At 19.2% G+C, this 23938-nt stretch overlaps 4 protein-coding genes across 4 annotated transcripts, besides 1 other annotated feature; 1 reads left to right on the top strand and 3 right to left on the bottom strand.

Moving 5' to 3' along the window:
• Positions 1-525: 525 nt before the first annotated feature.
• Positions 526-5856, bottom strand: PRELSG_0204800 (conserved Plasmodium protein, unknown function; the record flags this gene model as incomplete). Its single annotated transcript, XM_028679829.1, has 10 exons — positions 526-2088; positions 2518-2567; positions 2698-4645; positions 4784-4833; positions 4963-5065; positions 5219-5288; positions 5369-5433; positions 5534-5585; positions 5683-5750; positions 5854-5856. The coding sequence occupies 10 exons, from the start codon at positions 5854-5856 to the stop codon at positions 526-528; spliced, it is 3972 nt and encodes a 1323-aa protein (XP_028535509.1).
• A 1180-nt stretch (positions 5857-7036) lies between these two features.
• PRELSG_0204900 (prefoldin subunit 3, putative) lies at positions 7037-8481 on the bottom strand (the record flags this gene model as incomplete). The annotated part of the gene is made up of 6 exons (XM_028679830.1): positions 7037-7162; positions 7389-7478; positions 7589-7693; positions 7840-7951; positions 8222-8292; positions 8416-8481. 6 exons carry the CDS (start codon positions 8479-8481, stop codon positions 7037-7039), a joined length of 570 nt encoding a protein of 189 aa, XP_028535510.1.
• A 2035-nt stretch (positions 8482-10516) lies between these two features.
• PRELSG_0205000 (mitochondrial ribosomal protein S8 precursor, putative) lies at positions 10517-11113 on the bottom strand (the record flags this gene model as incomplete). Its single annotated transcript, XM_028679831.1, has 2 exons — positions 10517-10723; positions 10931-11113. 2 exons carry the CDS (start codon positions 11111-11113, stop codon positions 10517-10519), a joined length of 390 nt encoding a protein of 129 aa, XP_028535511.1.
• Positions 11114-12635: 1522 nt separating this feature from the next.
• Positions 12636-21309, top strand: CRMP2 (cysteine repeat modular protein 2, putative; the record flags this gene model as incomplete). The annotated part of the gene is made up of 7 exons (XM_028679832.1): positions 12636-12701; positions 12805-12865; positions 13225-13440; positions 13525-13710; positions 13840-14529; positions 14725-16016; positions 16243-21309. 7 exons carry the CDS (start codon positions 12636-12638, stop codon positions 21307-21309), a joined length of 7578 nt encoding a protein of 2525 aa, XP_028535512.1.
• A 2073-nt stretch (positions 21310-23382) lies between these two features.
• Positions 23383-23938: part of a sequence feature that runs on past the window's edge.

Below are 23938 nucleotides of genomic sequence, written 5' to 3' on the forward strand. Positions count from 1 at the left end.
TCTAAAAATTGTAATAATCTTTTTTTTATTAAACATCATAAATAAGCCAATATTCATAAAAGCTAATTATATATATATACACCAGTAAAGGCAAAATTTTTCCTACTTAGTAATTTATATAAACTTGGGATTTATGCCACTAATTTATTATAACTACATTTATTAATATATTTTTTTAAATTATAAATTTTCATATTTTATCATTACATATTATAAATGTTGTAGAATTAAAATATGCATGATTAAAAAAAATAAATAAATATATAAATAAAATAACTATATATTTTTAAAAAAATATGCAATTGCTTTTAAAATCTTTTAATGTATAAATATGTTAAAAAATATACATTTATTTAATAAGAAAAAAATAAAGATAAAACAAATTAAACAAGAAATATAGGAGTTAATACAAAAATTAATATATTCCTGGTTTTTAAGCTTATAATACCAAACCTCAATTTTAAAAAAAATCAATTTTCTTATTAAAAAAGAAAAATTAAAAATTTTCATATTTTTCTTTCTTAATTATAAATTAAATAATGGTTTTGGTTTTTGCATTAGTTTTGACTTAACCTTTATGGATGACAATGAAGCTTTTCTCTTCACAGATATTTGAAGTGAAGCATTTGTATGCTTCGCAATTTCATCAGCTGTCATTTTTTTACTAGAAGAATCAAAATCAGATAAATCAGAATCTAGTAATTTCTGTAGAATGCTACTAGGTTTATTTTTTGTAAATTTTGCTGAAGGCTTTTCTAAAAGTATAGATTTATTCTTTGGGTAATTTGTTTTTGATTCTACACATATTTCATCCAAAGTTTCATTTTTTCTCTCTTTTTCTATATCTAGGGAAATTTTCCTATTTTTATATTCCAATTTTTTTTCAGAATATTTTGTATCTGTTTCATTTTCCGAATCAAGAGTATTCTCAGTTTTCAATAATATTCCTTTATTTGAATAACTTTTTAAGTTAATTTTTATAGAATATTTATTAGAATTTATATTTCTTATGGATTTAATACTTTTTAGTTTCATTTTTTTTTCATTACTATCATCACTGATTTCCTTTTTTACAATTTCCTCATTTTCTTTTTTTTTTTCCTCTAAATCTTTTTTTTCTGAATTTTTTTCTTCTTTTGAATCGTTTTTTTTTTTATCTAGATCCCCTTTCTCTTTTGAATTTTTTTTTTTTTCTTTTAAATCTTTTTCTATCTTCTCTAAATCTTTTATTTCTTTCTTTAAATCTTCCACTTCTTTTAAATCTTTTTTTAGTTCATTTAAATATTCTTCCTTTCCTTTTATATATTCTTTGTTTTCTAAATTTTTTATCTTTTCCTTTGAACCTTTTTCTTCCTCCTTTGAATACTTTCCTTTTTCACCTATATGTTTCTTTTCTCCTTCTAAATCCCTTACTTTCTTCTCTGAATCCTTTTTTTTTCTCCTTGAATCCTTTTCTTCTTCCAATTGATCTATTTCTTTTTCTTCTGAGTATGTTTCTTTTTTTCTTAAATCATGCCCTTTTTCTCTTAAATCTTTCTTTTTTTCCTTTTTATATTTCTTTTTCAATTTGGAATCGCTACTTTTTTTCTTTAAATATTTTTCTTCTTTCATTGAATTCTTCTTTTCATTCTTTATATCTTTTTTTTCTTCTTCTAATTTATTTTCTTCTTTCTTTAAATATTCTTTGTCTTTTAAACATTTTTCTTCTTTTATTGAATTATTTTTTTCATCATTTATATCTTTTTTTCCTTCTTCTGATTTATTTTCTTCTTTCTTTAAATTTTCTTTGTCTTTTAAACATATTCCCTCTTTGTTTGAATCTTTATTTTCACTCTTTAAATAATTTTTTTCTTTCAGTGGATTTTTCTTTTCTTCTTTATATGAATCTTCTTCATTCTTCTTTTCTTCATTTTCATCTTTTTCTACTTCAATATGTTTATCTTCATTTGATATTTCATCATCTTCATCTTTTTCTACTTCAATATGTTTATTTTCATTTGATATTTCATCATCTTCATCTTTTTTAGTTACAAAATTAAATGCATTAAATAAATCCGTGAAGTAATTGGTAACTACATTTTGAGATTCCTAAATTATAAAATTAGTTATGTTTTTATAAAATTTGTATATAATTAATTTTATAATCAATATATATATAAAATGTAGACATTTATTTAAAATTTTTTTTTTATGAAAAATATATAAACAATTATTTTTTTTAATAAGTTTAAGAAAAAATGTGTATAGTGAATCTTTTGTTTCATATATCAAGTATGAAACACCTTTCAAATATATAGCATAAAATTAATATTTTTCAAATCTTACGTAAAAATTATTAATATAATTTTTTTGTTAGATTCGAATAAAGTATAAAATATTACTTTCAATTAAAATGCACAAAAAGAAAAAACACACAATTAAGTTAAAAATACAAAAAATGAATAACTTTATAAATAAAAATATCAATTATAAAGGTATATATATATAAAATGCTCATTTTTAATTTTTTAAAACTACCTTTTTTGGATCCTCTATCTTCTGTGATACATTAATTTTAATTTCCTTTTCTGAAAAAAAATTAAAATTTTATTAGAATAATTCTCAATAAATATTATGTATATATATAATAAAATATTATTCCTTTTAAGGAGGATTATTGACTCATAAATAATACAAATTTTAATTTATTATTCTTACCATTATTTATAAAAGCATGCGTTCTTAGGACTGATTCTTTTCTTTTAATAGTTTTTAAATCACAAGAATTAATATTGGGTAGATTGTCTGTAATGTTAACTATGTTTTTATTCTCATCATCACATTCATGTAAAATACTATTTGATTCATTTATTTGAGTGTTTCCATTTTTATTTAATTCAAGCATATTTTCTTTAGGAAAAGTTTTTTTTAATATAGCAGGAACTTTTTTTGCATTTTTCTCTTTTATCTTGGATAAATTATTTATTGGAGGTACAATTTTTGTAGGTGTTGTTACTTTAGGGATAGTATTTCCATTTTTATTATTGATAGATTTTTCATTTAAAATATTATCTGATTCATTTTCATGAAAATCATTATTTTTATTTATCCCAAGAATATTTTCTTTAGAAAAATTTGACTTTAATACAGCAGCACTTTTCTTTAAATTTTCTTCTTTTATTTTAGGTAAAATGCTTAGTGGAGCTGCCATTTTTGTAGGTATGTTTTTTTTTGTAGTATATTCACTTTTTTGTTCCGTTTCTTTTTTTTTTAACAAATTTAATCCACTTTGAGGTAACTTTATTGACATATTCTCTTTTTTTAGATTATTTAAAATTTTCTTCTCTGGTACTATACATTTCTGCTTTATTTTATTAACTATATCTTTCTCTTTTTTATCGTTATTTAATTTTTGTTCTTTATTATTCATTATTTTATTTTCCTGAATTTCTTTGTTTGAATTTTGCTTAAGAAATTCCTTTGTTTCTATATGTTCATTTTTATTCTTTTCCATAATTTGTTTATTAACTAAACTTTTAATGGCAGTATTTTTAGGAATTTCTTTTAAAATATTTTGTTTTGTATCAAAACCTTCTTCAGATAATTCTAATTTTATTTTTTTTTCTTGTAAATTTTCCACTACTTTAGGAATTATACTTTTATTATCAATAATGTTTTTATTTATTTTATTTATAATAGGGTTTTTTTTATTTATGTAGTTTTCCTCATGTTTAACTGGGGGCTTAATTGGAATATTAATACTTTTTTTAATACCATTATTATTATTATTTTCATTTTTTAATGCTAAAATTGGAATTTTTTTCAACACTTTGGTGAAAGGCTCTTTTTTTAGAGAATTAACTTTTTCCTTTTCCATATGTTTTGAAGTATTTCCATCTTTAATTAGTTTTCTTGGTAGAAATTTTAAAACTAAGCCATTTTCATTTCCCTTAGGAATATTTTCTTCTTCAATAGTGCATAAATTATATTTTAATGATTTTTCTAAAATATTTTCTCTTTTTTTAATTTTTCCATATTCAGTTAAAAGCTCATTTTCGTTTTCGTCAATAGAATAATCATGCTGATGAAAAGTATTCCTTAAGGAAAAATCATTCATTTTATCATTTGATTTATATTTTAAATAATTTCTCTTTAAAATATTTGATATATCTGAATTTAATTCCAAAATATTAATTTTATAGATATCATCGTCTTTTAGCATGATTTCATTTAATGATGGCTTACAAATATGTGGATCTTTTAATGAAATGGCTCTTAATTTTAGACTTAAAGGTACAAAATTCCATATATTATATAAATTGAGCCATTTTTTATCATCAAATAATACAGATAAATATTTTAAGTCATTAGAACTATTTTCCCACACATTACGATATAATAGCCATGACCTATTATTTGTCTCTACGCATAACCATTTTAAATCTCTTTTACATAATTCCCACCTATCACCTACCGCTAGCCAACCCTTATCATTTGTTTCAGAAGCTAGCCATTCCAAATCTTGTAATTTATGAGAACTGAATTGATAAATTTTATTCTCTTCTTCTTGAATAATTTTTTCATTATTGTTAATTTTATTTTCATTATTTATTTGAGTTAATGTTGCATGTATCAATTTTGAACAATGGTATATTTGTTTATCTCTCTAGAAAAATATCATTATGCATATAAAAAAAATAATAAATTTGAAGTATTTTTTTATTCTGGAAAATAATTAATTAAATTTTATATGCAGTTATATATATATTGCTACATAAAGCTTTAGAAATTAATTTTTTCTTACCAATGAGATCGAATTTAGTATAGTATGAATAAATGGTAAAGTAGATAAGACTAAAAATGTAATATAAAATAAAGTTTCTATTATATATATAAAATATATAATTATTATTTAAAAATATATTCATAATTTTTTTGAATGACTTTTTTAATTTTTCTTTTTTAACAATATATGTATGTTACCCGTCTTATTTATGTCTGAGCACAGATATTCTATTATGTCACATATAGCATTAACAAATACACTTATAAGTTGTATATTTACTTCTCCATGAAACATGTCTTTCTACATTTTTTTTTTTTTTTGAAAATATAAATAAAAAATGTATAGTTTAAATAAGAATAGTTATTTTTATTTCCAATTATTTTTCTTATTAAAGAAAAATATTAATATTTTGATGAAAATGAAATATTATTTACTATAATTTCCTTTTCTTACTTTTAAATTGCGTATTTGGTTTTTATACGAGTATATAGTACTTTCATATCTTTTAATTTTTTGGGTAGTTCTAAAATATAAAAAAAAACAATAAAATTTAAAATTGTCACATTTCTTATCATTTAAATATTTATTTAATTTTAATAATACATTCTTTTATATTCTCTTAGGTCGTCTAATTCTTTTGATGAATCTCCGTAATTGTTAAAAATATTCTACAAAAAATTAAAATATAAAAAGATGTAATAAAAAAATTATATACTTTTTTATGAAGATTTTATGTTATTTTATTCCTGATTTAAAATACGTATTAACATTTTTTAAAGGATTTATTTTATATTTTTTTAAATTAAAATCTCGGTGACTCCTGTAAGTATAATTAAAAAAAAAAATCAAAATAAAAGTAAACATCAAAGAATACATTCTTAATATTTATATAATACATATATATTTTTTCTTCTTACAATAATGTATTTTCTTCTAAAGGATATCCCACAAAATTTCCAGATAAAAAATCGTGGTTCATACCCATCTACAACAGAATATTAAAAAATGATTCATTTAGTATAATAAAAATATTTTTAAATTATTTAATTTTTTTTTTCATTTCAAATATAAAGCAAATAAAAATTAACCATTATTTTTAATATACTATGCTATGTTTAATGAGTATTATATCAAAATTATTACATCACTTTCATAAATTATTGAAAAAAAAGAAATTTGTATTATTTTAATTTATCCAAGTGTTATTATTTGCTTTTAAAAAAAAATAGATATATTTGTCTTAAAAATTTAAAGGTATCCAAACATGTTAAAACAATGAATTTATATATTTACTTAAAATTATAAATGAATTCTTTAATATTTTTCTTCTTTGTGAAACATTGTTGAGTTAACAACGAATAATCTTCGAATTTTTTTTTTTTTTTGTTCTACACACTGCTTAAGCATTTAAATATGAACAAGTTAGCATTAAAAAAGTTGAAAAATATAAATTAAAGCTTAATAAAACTTTTTGTAATTTTTTTTTGATAAAATTTTTTATTTAATATAATGATTCTATATAATTTTAGTACTTTTTCTCTTTTTTGTTATGGCTGTTCTATGTTTTTGTTGCTGTATTTTAATTTTTTTTTTTTTTTCTAAACACCGTGTGCACAATAAAAAAAAAAAAATTAAATAAACTTTGAAACATCCATAATAAAAAAAAAAAATAAACAAAAATTAAAATTTAGAAAAAAAGTTAAACATAGAATTCATAAATTTGTATTTAAAAATATTAACATATTTGGAGCACAATAAAAAAAAAAATGTCTGTATATATATATATGAAGAACTCATTTTAATTATTTTATTTTACAAATTTGTTGTATTTAAAAAAATTATAAAATAATAAAAAAAAATATTAATTTTTATATTTTGTTTTCCAAATATAACATTTAAAATGAAATATTTAAGCTAATAAAAAATATATTATTTTAGTGTGTTTTTATACTACAGTAAAAGACAATTTTGTTTTTCTATTAAGATTTTTTGTTTCATAAAAAAATTGAACTTCATATTTTTAAAATAAAAGAATAATTCATAAAAAATATATATATAGAAATATATATATATATATATATAGAAAACAAAAGTAAAACATAAATGTCATATAAGTTTTTTATGTTTAAAAAAATTTTTAATTATTAAAATATTTATAATCATAATTTTATATTTTTGTATCAGGTAATATAGACAAATAATTTATATTATATATTTTAATAGATATAAAAATTAAAAAAAAAAATTTATGAATATTGTATTTATTGTAAGTTAGCTTTGATTTTCAGTAAGATTGTTTCCTTTATTTCTTTTTTTCATCTCTACGTAGTTATGTATTCTAGATATATTAATTTCTGTTGTCGATATTTGTTCATGTAACCATAAAAGTTCTTTGTCCTATTTAAAAATTTTTAAGTAAATGAGAAAATAAAATTATCTAAAAGTATATATAATAATAAATGCACCATACTTAATATATTTTTTTCTCTTCAAAAATAATATTATTTCAAGTTATTCTTTTTTTTTATATATTAATAATTAAAAAAGAAGAAAGTATAATTATTTAATTAAATTTTAATATTATTTAAAAATGAATATTTTTAAAACATATATTTTAAAGTACCATTTCTTCATAAAGATTGACTGCTCTATCTAAATGTTGATTCAAGAGATCTAAAGCTTCATTAAATGGAAATTCAACCATTACATTGGCCTAATAAATTTAATATTAAATATGAGTTATTATAAACATTATAAATGAGCTCTTCAAAATATATGTAACTTAACATAATGTTACTAATATTTGCTAATTTTTATACTCACTCCTAACCACAGAAGAATATTATCAGTTTTTTCAACTACTCCCCTAGCATATAATGATTCTTCTAGGGGAAAATATAATTCCATATTTTTATTTTCACCCATTTCCTATTAAAAAGACAATTTACAATATCGTATATATACATATATATATTTATTATTATTTTAGTAACGTAAATTGTTTAAAACATATATATATATATATATGTTCGTAAAATTAAAATATTAAATAATATTAATATATTTAATTAAACCTTTCTTTTATAAAGAGCATTTACAACTCTTAAAGCATCCTTTAATTCAGGTATTTTTTTTTCAGTATTCATTTGTCTTGTTACAAAAGTATGTTCCATAAATTTATATTTCCTAAAAACAAATAAAATCAATTTAATTTCCATTCAATGAGTATATGAAATTTTTTTAAAATAAAATAATTCTTTTTTTTATTTCAAAATGTGTATGAGTAGTTTCATTAAATATATTGTGAGAAAAAATAAAAAAAAGGTTTTCATGAAATAAAAATTTTTAATTCCTTTCATCATATAAAATAAAATAGAATTAATAATGCATAATAAAAATGTTTAATTATTTCAAAATATTAAAATCATATATCTTTTTTATTAATAGCATATTTACAATAAAAGCTCTTTAGCCAAACGAAGCATAGTTTCCTCATTTCTATTTTGTAAAAATTCTGTTATATGTTCCTGTGTAAAAAACATATAAAAATTTTTTAGGTAATACTATGATAATTATTATATTTTTATTTCCGGCAAAAAATATTAATAAAAAACTATTATTTAAAAGTTTCATTTTCTTATTTTTCTAACTATGAATTTTGCTCCTGGAATATTCCTTACAGACTTTGTATTATCAGTTAAATCTTCAAATGACATTTTAATGTAATTTTAGTTAAATAGTATTTTGTAGTAAAATTATTATAGTTTTATTCAAAATGAAATCATTAAATATAAACTAAAATTTAAAATATCATTTTTTTTTTTATTTTATATAAAACTTTTATTTATTTTATTTTATTTTATTTATTTTTTTTTTGTTATTAAATGTTCTTTATATTTACAATAACGAAAATAATAGCATAATTTATATTTATCAAAGAAAAAAATTTTTTTTTCTTTTTTTAATTTTATTAAAATATTTAATAACTATAAAATTATTACTGTATAATTCATAGTTTAATTACAAGTTTTTTTGTATGTTCCTTGTTTTTATTGTCAATGAGAAAATTTAAAATAAAGAAGAGAAATATAATAAAATGTCGATAATATAAAATTATTATCTTTTATTTACAAAACTTATCTTTAAATTGTACGTCCTACCTAATATATATTTTTTAAATTTGTTTCTATATAGCAATATAGCATGTTGTTTTATGAATTATGTATTAAAGTTTCACGATTTTTTCTTTATAATTTTTTTTAAATAAATAATTTTTTTTTTTTATTTTATATTTACTTCACATATTTTTGTAATAGTGAACAAATATTTTTTTTTTTTCTTTTTTTCTTTTTCATATTTTATTCTCAATTGCTAAGAACAAGTGTTTTAAATTAAATATAAGCAAAGAATTCTCCAATGCACACATTAAGGAATTTTTAAACAATTAAGAAGAATTGTCTTCTGTTTTAATAAAATTATTAGTGTAAATTAAGTTTTATGAAATAAAATTTTCATATTTTATAAAAGCTGAATAAATTTTAAAATAATTTTACTTAAAGCATCAGCAAATATGTTATTTTTGTACTAAGATAAATAGCAAAATAATGAAATAAAAAGAAAAAGTTCACATATATCACAAGATTCTATAACTCTTTTTATTTTTCACTAAATATAAAATATATATTATCTCTTGGATATTTCATTTTAAAAGTAAATGATAATTTAAAAAACGTAATTTAAAATAAAAAATGTGTATAGATAAGAATAAAACAAAAATACTTAATAAAAATGGTGGAATACAAGAAAGCGATAAGTAAAAACATTATAATGAAAAAATGAATATAAATTAAAATCCTATAAATTATTAATTGGATTTAAATATAAATCTTGCTTTTCATAATTTCATTGACTTTATTTTTCATTTTGGTATAAAATTATTAAAAGCAATAGTTCTACATATCAAATATATTAATATATATACTTGTTTTATTTCAGTTATCAAAATATATCTATAAATAATATTTTATATAACATTTTTATTCATAAAAATAATAAAAAATTAAAATTTAATAAGATCAAAAAAAAAAAAAAAATATAAATAAAAATTTATGTGAAATATAGTTGTAGGAACATTCTATTATATCTAAACATTTTCTTATATTTATAATAAAGAAATAATAAAATATATGAGAAACGAAAAAAAAAAAAATTTTAATTACAAATTTCATGTCTTGTGCTATAATTTTATTTTATCTATATTGTTTATTCATCTTCTTTTTATAAAATATTTTATCCTAAAATTTCTTTTTTGGCATATATTTTCTGTCAATATATATATTTTTTATTTTTAGATATCTAAATTTTAAGGTATTTTAAATATATAGTTTTTCCTTCTAATTCTTATATTATTAGAATAAAAATTTTCCAAATCCAAAGATATTAAAAATAATGTGATTTATTAAGCCATTTTTAAATCATAATTTTTTTGTCTATTATTTCAATTTCAAATAAATAAACTAATAATGGACATATACAAACCCTCCTTTATTTATTTCAATTACTTATAAAAAATTATTTTATATTTATTAAAATTTATTTTTTTAATAAACACAAGATTAATAATTGTTTACATAAAAAAAAAATATATAAATGACTCATTAAATTAAAATTATATATATATATTTCTCTTATTTATTTTCTTACATTAAAATTTTAAATTAAAAGAATATTTTCTTTAGTATTGTCAACAACTCAGCAAAAATGTTGATAACCATTATTAACTGCAAATAACATTTTCCCTCCAATCCCCATTCGAATACAATCTCTGTGGCTTATTACACCACAACTAGTTTGCATAACCCAAAGTCCTGTGTTAAATCGTGTGCGAAACTTAAGTTCATGAGGAGTTAACCATATATCTCTACTTGGTTTAGAAACAACACGAATATTTCTTATAACCTAAAGAATAAATATTTATGTAAAAAAAAAAAAAAATATTTTTAGTGAAAAATTCAAAATATCAAACTATTTTACTTCATTATTTATTTATTTATAAATGAATTTTTATAGTTATTTTTTTCAAATAAATATTTATATTGAATATTTAATGTATAAGTATTTTAACAATATTATTAAAACGAAAAAAAAAAAGAATATATCAATTACAGGAGCTCCTTTGTAATGTTTAAGTAGTATATCTATTTTTGTTCCTTTAATTGCAAACCCTCTAATAAGTCCCTCTTTTTGTAATAATTCAAGAATCTGAACGTTTAACACATGGAAAGGACATTTCTGAGTCATGGAGTCAGTTCGTAATAAAGATACTACCATTTCACATGCCCTCTGCATTTTTATTTTGTTAAAAATTAAAAATCGAGAAAAAAAAATTTTTTTTATGGCATATTAAATCATTTAATTAAAATAAATTTAAATATATATTATTAAAATATTAAAACTTATTCAAATATATATTAAAAATAAAAATTAATAAAATAAAGTAAAACAAAATAAAATGTAAAACGATAAAATAAAAATTTATATTAAAATTAAATTTAATTTATCAAATACAGTACATGTTATATTGAAACATAACTTTTTTCTACCCTTTTTTTTTCTAAAATAATATTTTTTTTGCCTGGATATTTTTATTTTTTTTCAAATTTTTTAGTGATATACGATACGAATGTTCCTCTTTATATATGTATAACATATAATATTTTTACACATTTACTTTCATTTTTGTATGATAATACCTTTCAAATGTATAATTTTTAAATGCTTTATATTCATGTAATATTTTATTTTATACAATACTTTTATATAACTTGCAATGTTCCTATTTGCTCAGCACTTTTTTAAAAATGACAGATAATAAACTATAAATTTTTTTTTTTTTATCATTAGGTTAATTGATATATAAAAAAAAAAAAAAAATGAGACAATTTTTATTTAATCATTTATGATATAATTTTGTAAAAATTAGTGGAATCTTAATTTGCTATATTTTTCAATAAAAATGAATATTTATATTCCATATAAATTGGAGCTTTCTTTTAAACACAAAAATATATGTATTTATCAACAAATTTTCTGAATAACATAATATTTTAACTTTTAAACATATAAAAAATTAACGTTCCTTTATTTTAACGTAAGAAAAAATAAATCTGAAATAATTTTTCTAATAAAGTATTAATTCTTTTTATTATAGTTCCAAAATATAAAAAAAGTCAAATTTAAGTTCATTTAAGTTATTAGAAAAAATAGCTTCTCTGTTGATATACCGAAATAAAAATATAAATTACATCATAAAAACAAATAAATCATATTGCCTATTTTTCATTTAAATTTACTGTTTAATATCGTCTCTATTTTTATAAATATACTTAAATGTGAGAAAATTATTCCTTTAATGGAATAAAATAAATGATATGCTATCAAAGACATGAATTGTTAACGTGTAGAGTTAAGAAGAAAAAGTGAAATATTTCTGTAAAATAAGATAAAATTATTTCTACATTTTTTTATTTTTTTTTTTTCAAATTGTAAATTTTAATTTAAAATAAAATATATATTTTTTCATATATTAAAAAAAATAAGCACGAAAACTTAATAAGATGTTCAAACATGATGTTTTAAAGTTGCTTTAATAATGTCGCATGCAGAACAAAATATTTCTAAAAAAACTTCAAAAAATAATTTTTTTTTTTCTAATTTCATGCACACAGTAATTTTTCTTTCCCTCACAAAATTATAAAACTTATAGTTATATATTTAAATTAAAATAATTCATTTTAAGATAAATATGAATTTTTTTTTTTTTTGGTATTTTGGTATCACCTAAAATGATTTTCAATATTTTGTCTACAAAATGGTGAACCCGAAAATTTTTCTTTTGCTTTCTTCTCTACTAACTAATTTTTTATTTAAGAGACATGTAATACATAAAAAAATAACGTATTAAATTCAAATGACTTATATATATTTTTTTTTTTTTGTAGAACAAATATAAAATTATAATTTTTTTATTCTTTTTTTAGTATTATGTTGCTGGTATAACACTCGAATCCACAAAAGAACAAAATTTTTCTTTTATGAATAGTAAAAAATGAAAAATAACACATTAACTTTAAATTAATAATTTTTACAAATATATTAATTTATAAATATGAATTATAATGAACCATATATATAATTTAAAAATTTAAACAAAATATAAAAGAGAAGTAAAAATTAAAACGAAGTATTCACTAAAATTTCTGAAATATTAGATAGACAAACTATAAATTTACTTTTACTTCAAAATATTGAAAAAGAAAAAGAAAAAAAAAGTTAATAGATATAAAAGTGAAAATTTATAATAACATATTTAAGATGAATAACGAAAATAAAAGAAAAATTTAAATATATCTATATGCATAATACACTCAATATTTTTATATTTTTTTTTTTTTTGTAAGCATACGGAAACCCATATGTTAAGAAAGATGTATTAATAAAATTAAATAATTTAAAGTATAAATTTTTTTTTAAAAATATGCATAAACCTAAGAAAAAAAAAATACAGAAAAGAGGAATTAGTTTTATTTCACTTAATTTAAACAAAATTTTAGAGTTAAAATCAGATGATCCAATAAATCTATTAAGCAGTATTTTTTCAAAGGAAAAAACAAAATGTAAGATAAAATATTAACCAAAATATTAATTGACAAATATATTAATAATTATTATAATTAAATAATATTTTTTAATATTTTCAGTTCTATCTAGTTGTTATGAAGATAAAAAACTTAAAAATATAGATAATTGTAACAGATTTACATCTTCACAAAAAATATGTGATTCTCCTGTTGATTTTAATCTCAATGATAATTTTTTTACCAAGGAGATTAATGAAATATCTTTAAAATGCTTAGTTGACAATAAATCTGAATATTTGAAAATAAGTTAAAAAATATATAATTTTTTTTTTGTAACTTCTTAATTTTTTAACTTATGTATAATTTTTCTTTTTAAATTTATTAATTTTTTAACACATTCACAATATTATTCTTATTTTTTTTTTCTTTTATAAGGTAAAAATCATGTAATTCTTGAATCCGGAGAAGTGTTTGATTTAAAAATTCAAAATGAATCATTATTTGTTCACACTTCTATAATAATAACGAAAGATACTTGTTTGAATAAAAAAAAATCAGTAAGTCCTGATTTTAAATTTTATTCACAGAAGACTAAGAAGTTCGGTGATCCTATATTATATAGAGGAGAAATAATTGGCTTTGAATTTAAAAATATTAAAGTGGGTAATAATGTAGAAGGTTTATATAATGTATGTTCCTGTCATGTGGAATATCCAAATTATTATAACCAGTGCACAGATACCAATAAACATTATTTAAATATATCAACTATTCGAGTAGTCAAAAAACTTACGCACGAAATACATTTGTTATCTGGAAATAAACTCGTTTTAAATTTCAAAGCGTATGCAACACCATTTCCTTTTAATAAAGCCTTTATCATTGAAAAAGTAAAAGGCTATAATTGTAATAACATTAAAGATACTTCATTTAACCAAATACAAGAAGATTTTTATAAAAATGAAAAAAAACTTGAGTTTTATGATATATTTTTATATAATATTGATCCAAAAAAATATAACGATGACATTGTTTTTGAAAAACCAGGAACTTACTTATTATGTTACACATCAAGTGATAATGGAGTTGAATATTCTGCTATTCTCTCTACAATTCATGTTAACGGTTAATATTTTTTTCAATATATAATTTTTTATAGTTTTGTACTGTTCGTATGTTAAAAATTTACGTATTTTTTTGTGTTTATATACTGTTTCTATTATCATTGTAGCTCTATTTTTATTATTCTCGATATTTAATTATGAAAACATAAATGAATAAAAATATTTATGAATATTTTTTTTTTCTTTTTACTTCTAGGTTATGACATAAACAAAATAAGTTATTTATATCTAGACTTAAATCCGATTAAATTAAATTTGAAAAATTATATTGTTTTACATAGATATAAATTAAATGAGAATTTAGAAGAAATATTTTTGAAGAAAAAAAAAATAAACCACTGTTCGGGTGAAGACGTGTCTTATTCAAATAATATAATAGAGGTTAATAGTAATAAAAATGCAAATATTATTCTTGATAAAATATATATTTCAAATATAAATTTAAATGAATACAATAAGTTATTAGAAATTTGTTCAAAAAAAGGAGATAAACACTCTTTAATTGGATATGCTATGGTAAAACCATATGTTTTACATAATTATAAGGATATAAACCATTTACTAGATTTTAATATTGCTCCTGATGATATTAGAACGTATACAATAAGTAGAAATTCAAATTTCTTAAAATTTTTCCCTGAATTATTAAATATTTTTAATATAAATAATACAAATAACTTATATTTATCATTTTTATGCTATTCAACGAAAAATGAAATAATCCTAACTTATAACTATGATAAAAACATGACACCAATATTTTTTAAATATTTTAAAATAACTAATGCTTCCAGTTCAATTTTGCATATTACCAATGATGAAGTACAACTATATGTTTTAAAAAAAAATTCTCAATCTTTATTTTTATATGATATAACTCCAGAAAAAGTAATGGATAAAAAAAGAATTATAACAAATAATGTAAATGATGCTGATGTAAAACTTATACTATCATATTATTTAGATTATTCTCACTTTTTAAAATGTGAAAAATGCATATCACCTATTATGATGGAACCAATTTATGATGAAAATAAAAATTTAAAGCAGATTTTTTTAATAACGTCACATCCCTATATAAAATTAATGATGGTTGATTTACATTTTAATGTCATTTATGAGCATGATATAAATGTTGTGAAAAATTCAGAAATAGAAATTCGTGGCGTCAATTTTAGTTTGGATGTCTTAAAAGATTCTTCATTTCTGATAACAGATATTTCATGTGGAATTATAGAGGAAGAATCATTAGACTGCTTTTTAATTGATCAATTAAATAACGCTGTTATAGCTATTGAATACATTGAACCACAAAATTTATTAATTGTTATAGACAGTTTTCAAGGAGAAAATAAAAATGACTCAATTCAAGAGAGTATCTATTTCTATAATGATTCTGTATTTAGTCAATCAAACACTTTTTTATACAAACCCAAAAATATAACAGTTTATCCTTATGATAAATCGTATGTGATACTTATAAGCGAGGTAAACATAAATTATTTACTATGATAATAAAACTAAAAAAAATAAAGAAAAAAAATTAAGTACTAGAATAAATATATATATATTTAAGTTATTTTTATTATTGTTTACTTAAATTTTTTTATAATATATAACTTTTAATTTTACTAAAAAATTTCCTTTATTATTATTTACATCTTACTAACATTAAGAATTAGTATATAATAATTTTTTTTTTCTGAATTTTTAGGAAGAATCTAATGAAATAAACTTATTACATTATGATAAATATAAACTTAATAACAATTTGTTGTATGTAACTAGAATAAATAATACTTATATTGATGATGGGAAAATAGAAAATATATATAAATTTTATGATCATAAAGAATTAATTAATAGAAATGTACTTTTAATAGTGAAATACCACGAAGGAGAAGTGCAATTTATGTATAGTCCCTTGAGAAACATTGCAAATAAGCTTGAATTCAAATATAATTATCCGGCGGTGATACAAGACAACAATAAAGTATATACACTAAAAATAAAATCACATGAAATAAAAAAAATGAACTTACTTCATACTTTTCAAGTTGAAGTGCACAATGTTAATAAATCACAGTACGTTACAATTGATAAATATGACGGAACAATTGAAATTAAATTATCAGAATTTGTAGGTGATCCAGTTAATTTGACTGCTAAGCTTTATGGAGTTTTTGTTGAATTAGAAGTAGACATAAATTTTATAGTTATTTGCGCTGATGGAATGAAAGTATTTGATAAGAGGTGCGTTCCTTGTCCAATAGGTTCGTATAATAACCTTAATGAATATATTAAATATAATAATATATATGAATGTACATTATGTCATGATAATTCTACCACTAAAAAGGAAGCATCTACTTCAGTAACTCAATGTTTATGTCTACCTGGGTATGAGCTAAATAATAATTATGAATGTGTTCCATGTGAAAGAGAAACATGGAAAACTGAACTTTCTAATTCTCCTTGCATTTTTCATTGCTACCCTAATTCGTATAGCACAGTTAGGGGTAGTAGCAGTGAAGAAGAAAGTCAATGTAAATGCAAAAAAGGGTATTATTTTGTCTCTAAAGATTCTATAAATTTTTGTGAAGAATGTGATATAGGTTATTTTTGTCCTGGGGGATATAAAACAAATAAAATAAAATGCCCAAATAATACTACTAATACAACACAAAAAAATTCTTCTATAAAAAGTTGTAAATGTGATTATGGATTCGAACCCTATGATCCTATAGATATCGCAAATTATAATTTTAGAAATGATCCTATTTTCGATGATTACAGAGACTTCATAGCAGATATAGAGAGTTCCCAAGTTTGTATACCATGTAAAGTAGGATTTTATAAAAATACTGTTTCGGAACAAAAATGTAAGAGTTGTTCTCCAAATGTATACACAGATGACACACAATCCACTTCCATATCCCAATGTAAAAAATGTGAAAAAGGTTACTACTTACATTCTGAGAATGTTTGCTTATTATGTCCAGATAATCATTATTGCCCTGGTTTCAATATAGCAGATCCAAAATATGCAATTTACGAAAATCAAAAAGTCCCTTGTAGTGGAAAAAATTTGACAAAACACCCGAATAGATTAAATGTATCACATTTAAGCTGTTTATGTAAAAAAGGGTACGAATTTGTAAAAATGGATGAAAATGAATTTGATTGTTTAGAAGTTCCTAAAAATTATTACAAGTCAGAACTCAGTAATACTGAAAAGAAACCTTGCCCAGAAAACAGTATTACTTTATATACAAAAACAAAAAATATAAATAAATGTTTATGTATGGCAGGCTATTATTGGGATATAAATGAATTTAAATGTATTAAGTGTCCAAAAGGATATTATTGTCCTGGTGGGTATTTGAAAGACTGTTTTAAAAATAACACCTTACATTTATGTAAACCTCAAAAAACAAAATGCCCTATAAAACATTCAACAACGCAAGGTGAAGAATCTTTTAGTGAATCAAGTTGCTTTTGTGATAAGGGATACACAATAAACAAAGAAAAATTAAATGAATGTGTTCCATGTCCAGTTAACACTTATAAAGATATTATATCAAACGCAGAATGCACTATGTGTTTAACACCATATACAACAGATGGACAAATAGGAAGTACGAAGGAAGAAGATTGTACATGCTCAGGAGGTTATTATTTTTTTAATCATTGTTTACCATGTAGTGATAAGAATACTTACTGTAAAGGTGGAAAAATGATAGTGAACAACAAAAGCAAAACTATTCATTATGCTCCGTCAAAATGTCCACCAAATACCATTGTATCATTTGAAGCAGAACGCCCATTTAATAAAAGTTTTTGTGTTTGTAAAAAGGGATTTAAGCATGTATATACTACTCCAAATAATTTATCAAAAATTTGTGTACCGTGCGAACGTGGGTTTTTTAAGACTATGATTGGTGATTTTGCCTGTGAATCTAAATGTAAACCAAATTCAACCAGTTTAATTGGAACTGTTCATGAAACTCAGTGCTTTTGCTTAGAAAATTATTATTTTAAAAATGGAGTTTGTTTAAGTTGTCCTGATGGTGCATATTGTAGAGGAGGTTTTGAAGAAGAAACTTTATTAATTATGAAAAAAAATGAGAATTATTTAGATCCATCAAAAATTAAACATGTAATGCCTGTTCCTAAAGGAAATTATGCACTTTACAAATTAAAGACAAATATATACAACACTGATTGGTTTATTGTAGAATGTCCAATTAAAGGAGCTTGTCTACACAACGAAAAGTGTCATGAATCTATGACTAATTTTTTATGTGGCGAGTGCAAAAGAGGATATACAAATAATTTTTCTAAATTAAATTTATGTGTAAAGTGTAGTGGAAATATAGTAAATATTTTACACATGATTTTTGTTTGTGCTTTTGTTTTGTTATTTACTGTTATTATGGCATACTTAAATGTCTTTACAGGGGCAAATAGAAAATCTGTTCATTCTATTGTTATTAAAATTGCTGTTAATTATTTTTCTTGTATGAAAATTTTTTATGTTATGGGTACAAGTGAAATATATTTTCCCATTAATTTCTCTTCTCATGCAAATTACATAATTACAAATATTAAAAGATTATTAAAAGCAAAAAAAAATTATGGTCCATACTGCATATTAACAAATTATTTTAATTTATCACATTCAGATGCTTATTTCTATGGAATGGTTTTTTATGCTTTTAGGCCCATTTTACTTGCAATTATATTGACAATTTTAATGTTTATTGTTGTAGAAATATATAAGTATAAAGTCAGAAATGAAACAAAACTAAAATTAAATATAATAGATAAAATTAAAGAACTAGGAAATAATAAATTATATGAAGAATTAATGCAGGAATTACCATCAGAAAGGGCTTTAGTATTATTCAGATACATACCAATACCTAAAGATTCAAAGTTTAAAAGAATAAGAAATTTTCTTGAGGATATGACTCCTATGTATGTTACATTGTTATTTTTTATCCACACAAAAACTACTTTGTCTATGTTAACTTTGTTAGATTGTAAATCAATATACTACAATGATAAATTTGTAGAGCAATATATGAGTTATGTACCAAGTGTAAAATGTGATTTATCTAAAGATTATGCTAAGTTTTTCATATTAGGTATTAGTGGATTAGTAGTATGGGGAATTGGTGTTCCATTAATGTCTTATTTAGTGTTATATAAAAATAGAAAACAATTGCACTCGGAAAATATTCTACTTAAATACGGATTTTTAAATAATGGTTTTAATTTTCAATTTTGGTATTGGGAATCGATAGAATTTTTAAGGAAAATTTTAGTTTTATTAATATCGACTGTTCCTATATTTAAAACGGCTAGAATATTTGGTACTACTATGTGGCTGTTTACTATTATTTCATCTTTTTTTCTTACATTACAATTGATACTTCAACCTTTTGACTCAAGAAATTATCATATCTTAAATAAATTAGAAACTTACAGTATGGTTGCTTGGACGATTACTTTAATGATTTTTGTCTTTTTAACAATATCAAATTGTAGTGTAACTATAAATTTCTATATTTTATTGTTTTTATTATTTTTTAATTTTATATTTATAGCTAAAGTTTTGATATCCCTTTGTTATTCGTACATCGAAAATTTAAGACATATAAAAAAAATGATTAAATTGCCATTTATAGGCAAATATTTTGTGAAAATATCAAAAATATCTGAAGAAAAATATTATAAAGAACCTATAGTTTCTCTAAATACATGTGATAATTCAATTAAATTAACCAGGAAATATAAAAGACCAACTTTATTCAACAAAAAAATGTTAACAAATGAAGAAAAAAATTATTTTCTTGATGTTTTATCAAATTTTATGTACTTTGGTGTGTTAAATTTAAAATTTACCATTTTTCATTCTTATTTCATGGAATTCATTCTAAGATTATCAACAATTGATCATGAAATTTTTTACAAAAAAGGGAAAAATGGAATTTTAAAATTAATAACTAAAGATCCAAAGAACATTGACGAATGGCTAAAAATTAAGGAAGACGAATTAAAAAAAAGGACATTTTTTCAAAGACATAAAAAAATACTGAATTTATTTACAAAAAATTCATTTATTATTCAAAACAACAAAAAAACAATTGTATATAAAAGAGATAGACACACCATAATGTCTGATTATGAAGCACTAATTAATGTATTAAAATATGATAAAGACTTTATAACTGATTTTAAATTTTTATATGACGAAAATACGGTTAAATCAGGGTTAATTCTTCCTGATTTGCAGTTATCATTTACCAAAATAAAAATGAAAGATAAAGAATTAATAATGCAATTATTTTCATTATTCATTGCAAAGAAGAATATTGTACAATTTGAAAGAGATATTCATCTTAAGAATAAAATTGAACAACTCAGAATGTTGTATGAAATTCTTTTAAGGGCTAATGAAAAAAAAAATATTACATTTAGAAAAAATGTTGAAGATGCTGTCAAAGGAGATTCATTTGATTATACAAAAATGGAAAATGAGTTAACATTATTAAATGATAGAATTAATGATCTAGTTAATAATTATCAAAAATTAAAATATGCTGATTATTATGAAGATACCTGTAATGATAATAAATCATGTTTAAATAATGATTCAGAATTTTTTAATAATAAATTAATAGAATTAAGTTTTAAAGAAATGGATTACGATGAAGATGAAGACAAGAGAAAAAATAGTAGAAAAAAGAATGAGGAAAATAAAGAAAATGATTAAAAAAAGGATAAAGATATCAATGAAAAAAGAAAAGAAAAAATTAAATAGAAAATAATAAAGGAAATAGAAATAGTAATGATAAAGAAAAAAAAAATGAAATATAAATTTTAACAAATATTGAAGATCATGGAAAATAACCATAAAGAGATATATAAATAAATATGTAAATTTTCTTATAAGCTTTATTATATTTTTTTATTTACTTTCCTTATTTTTCTAATGAGTAAATAGTGCTTGCTTTATTATTACATAGATTTATAAATTCCACATTTTTCTTTTTGTACAATGGAATTAAAATATTTTATGTTAAAATTTTCATATTTTATTTAAAAAAAATTACACATTACATTTTTTTTGAGGTAACAATTCTTATTAATAATGAATTAAAAAAGTACAGATAATATTATAGCTAATTAAAGTATCTTGCTTTTTCAACTAATTACATATTTATATATGTTAATTTTAATTATACATATAATTAATAAACAACTAAAATGTGCATAATTTTTGTGAAATTTTTTTTCATAATTAGTATTTCTCGAGGTATTAAAAAAGAATTAGAGAACATTTACATATATTTACATTAAACTATAAAAAACACCGTATATTTACTGTTGATAGGTATAGTTATATCAACTAAAAAAAATTCCATTATCAAATTATCAAAAGAAAAAAAAAAGACAATTTTTTTGGTATTAAACTAAGATAAACATATAATGTTTATAAAAAATATTTAAAGATACATTTATATAAATTATTAGATATTCATATACTCAAAATATTAAAATTTTATTCATTGTCCATCTATACATCAATGTAAAACAATATAATTAATATACCACGTATTTTTATATATCATTATATAGATGGTTTTATAAAAATGAATATTTTAAATTTGATTAAAGATATTTCAAATTATCTTTTAATTTTTATGCATTTTTAATAAATTATACAAAAAGGTTCTAAAAGATAATCCACCTTATCATGGAATCAATACATAGTAAAGTAAAATAATTTATTTTAAATTAATCTTGATATAATAGAACATTACAATTAATATAATTAAGAAAGCAATAAAATGAACAAAAATAAATACAAATAAAATTATTAGAAATATTAAAAAAACTATTCAATTAAGTTCTTTTTATATAAATTCCCTAAAAAAATTTTAATAAATATACTAATAAAATTTAAAGAAATACAAAACTTATCGAAATAATATAGTTAATAAATCAAAATTTATAATAAAGAATAAAACGAAAAATCTAATAAATGAAATATATAATAAAAAATAATTTATAATATCACCAAAATAAAATTAATAGAGAAAATAATAAATAAATTAATTAAAATAAATAAAACAATCGTAAATATTTATAAATTATTTATAAATATGAAATAAAATTAAATTTTAAATTGAATATATTAATTAAAATTAAAAAAAAAAAATTAAATGAAATAAAGGAAACTTTATAAATAATATATAAAATATGTAAATTTAATATAAAATAAAAAAAATAAATTTTTATACATTTATAAATGTAAATAAATTTATAAATTCAATAATATAATAGTTTAAAATAATACAAATAAATTAATAGAAAAAATTAAGTAATAAGATTAAAATAATTTAAAAAAAAAAAAAAGATAGTAAATAATTAAAATTGGATTAATTTTCAAAATAAATAAAATTAATTAGACAAAATATATTAAATAACAAGATGAATAAAATAAAATGTAATATAAAAAAATAAATAAAATTCAAATAAACTAAATAAATGCAATAAAAAAAAAAAATAATAATAACATAATTGATTAAATACAAATAAGATAAATTAAATAAACAAATATAAACAATTTTAGATAAATAAAGAAAAATAAATATGAATAAATCAAATAAATATTAAAAATATAAATTAATAAACTACTAAATAAAAATTTTAAATAATATATAATGTATATAAATCAATAAATTATTAAATAAATTTATATAAATTAATAAAATCAATAATTAAATAATATAAATGAATATATATATAAAAATAAATAAATGATATAAACCAATAAACATATAATTAACAAATTAAATAAATAAATAATTAATATAAACAAATATAATAAATTAATAAAATAAACAAATATAATAATTAATTAAATAATATAAATTAATAAAATAAATAATATAAACTAATTAAACTAATAATAAATAAACAATTAATATAAATAAATATAATAATTAATAAAATAATATAATAAATAATTAAATAATATGAATTAATAAAATAAACAAATAATTAATATAATAAACAAATATAATAAATTAATAAAATAATATAATAATTAATTAAATAATATAAATTAATAAAATAAATAATATAAACTAATAATAAATAAACAATTAATATAAATAAATATAATAATTAATAAAATAATATAATAATTAATTAAATAATATAAATTAATAAAATAAACAAATATAATAAATTAATAAAATAATATAAAATAATAAAATAAATAAATAATTAAATTATTATTAACAAATAATATAATAAAAAATTAAATATAAGATAATAAAATAAATAATAATATAATAAATTAAATAATATAAATAAATAATTAAATTATTATC

The sequence above is a fragment of the Plasmodium relictum genome (assembly GCF_900005765.1).
Source record: "Plasmodium relictum strain SGS1 genome assembly, chromosome: 2".
Taxonomy (NCBI): domain Eukaryota; phylum Apicomplexa; class Aconoidasida; order Haemosporida; family Plasmodiidae; genus Plasmodium; species Plasmodium relictum.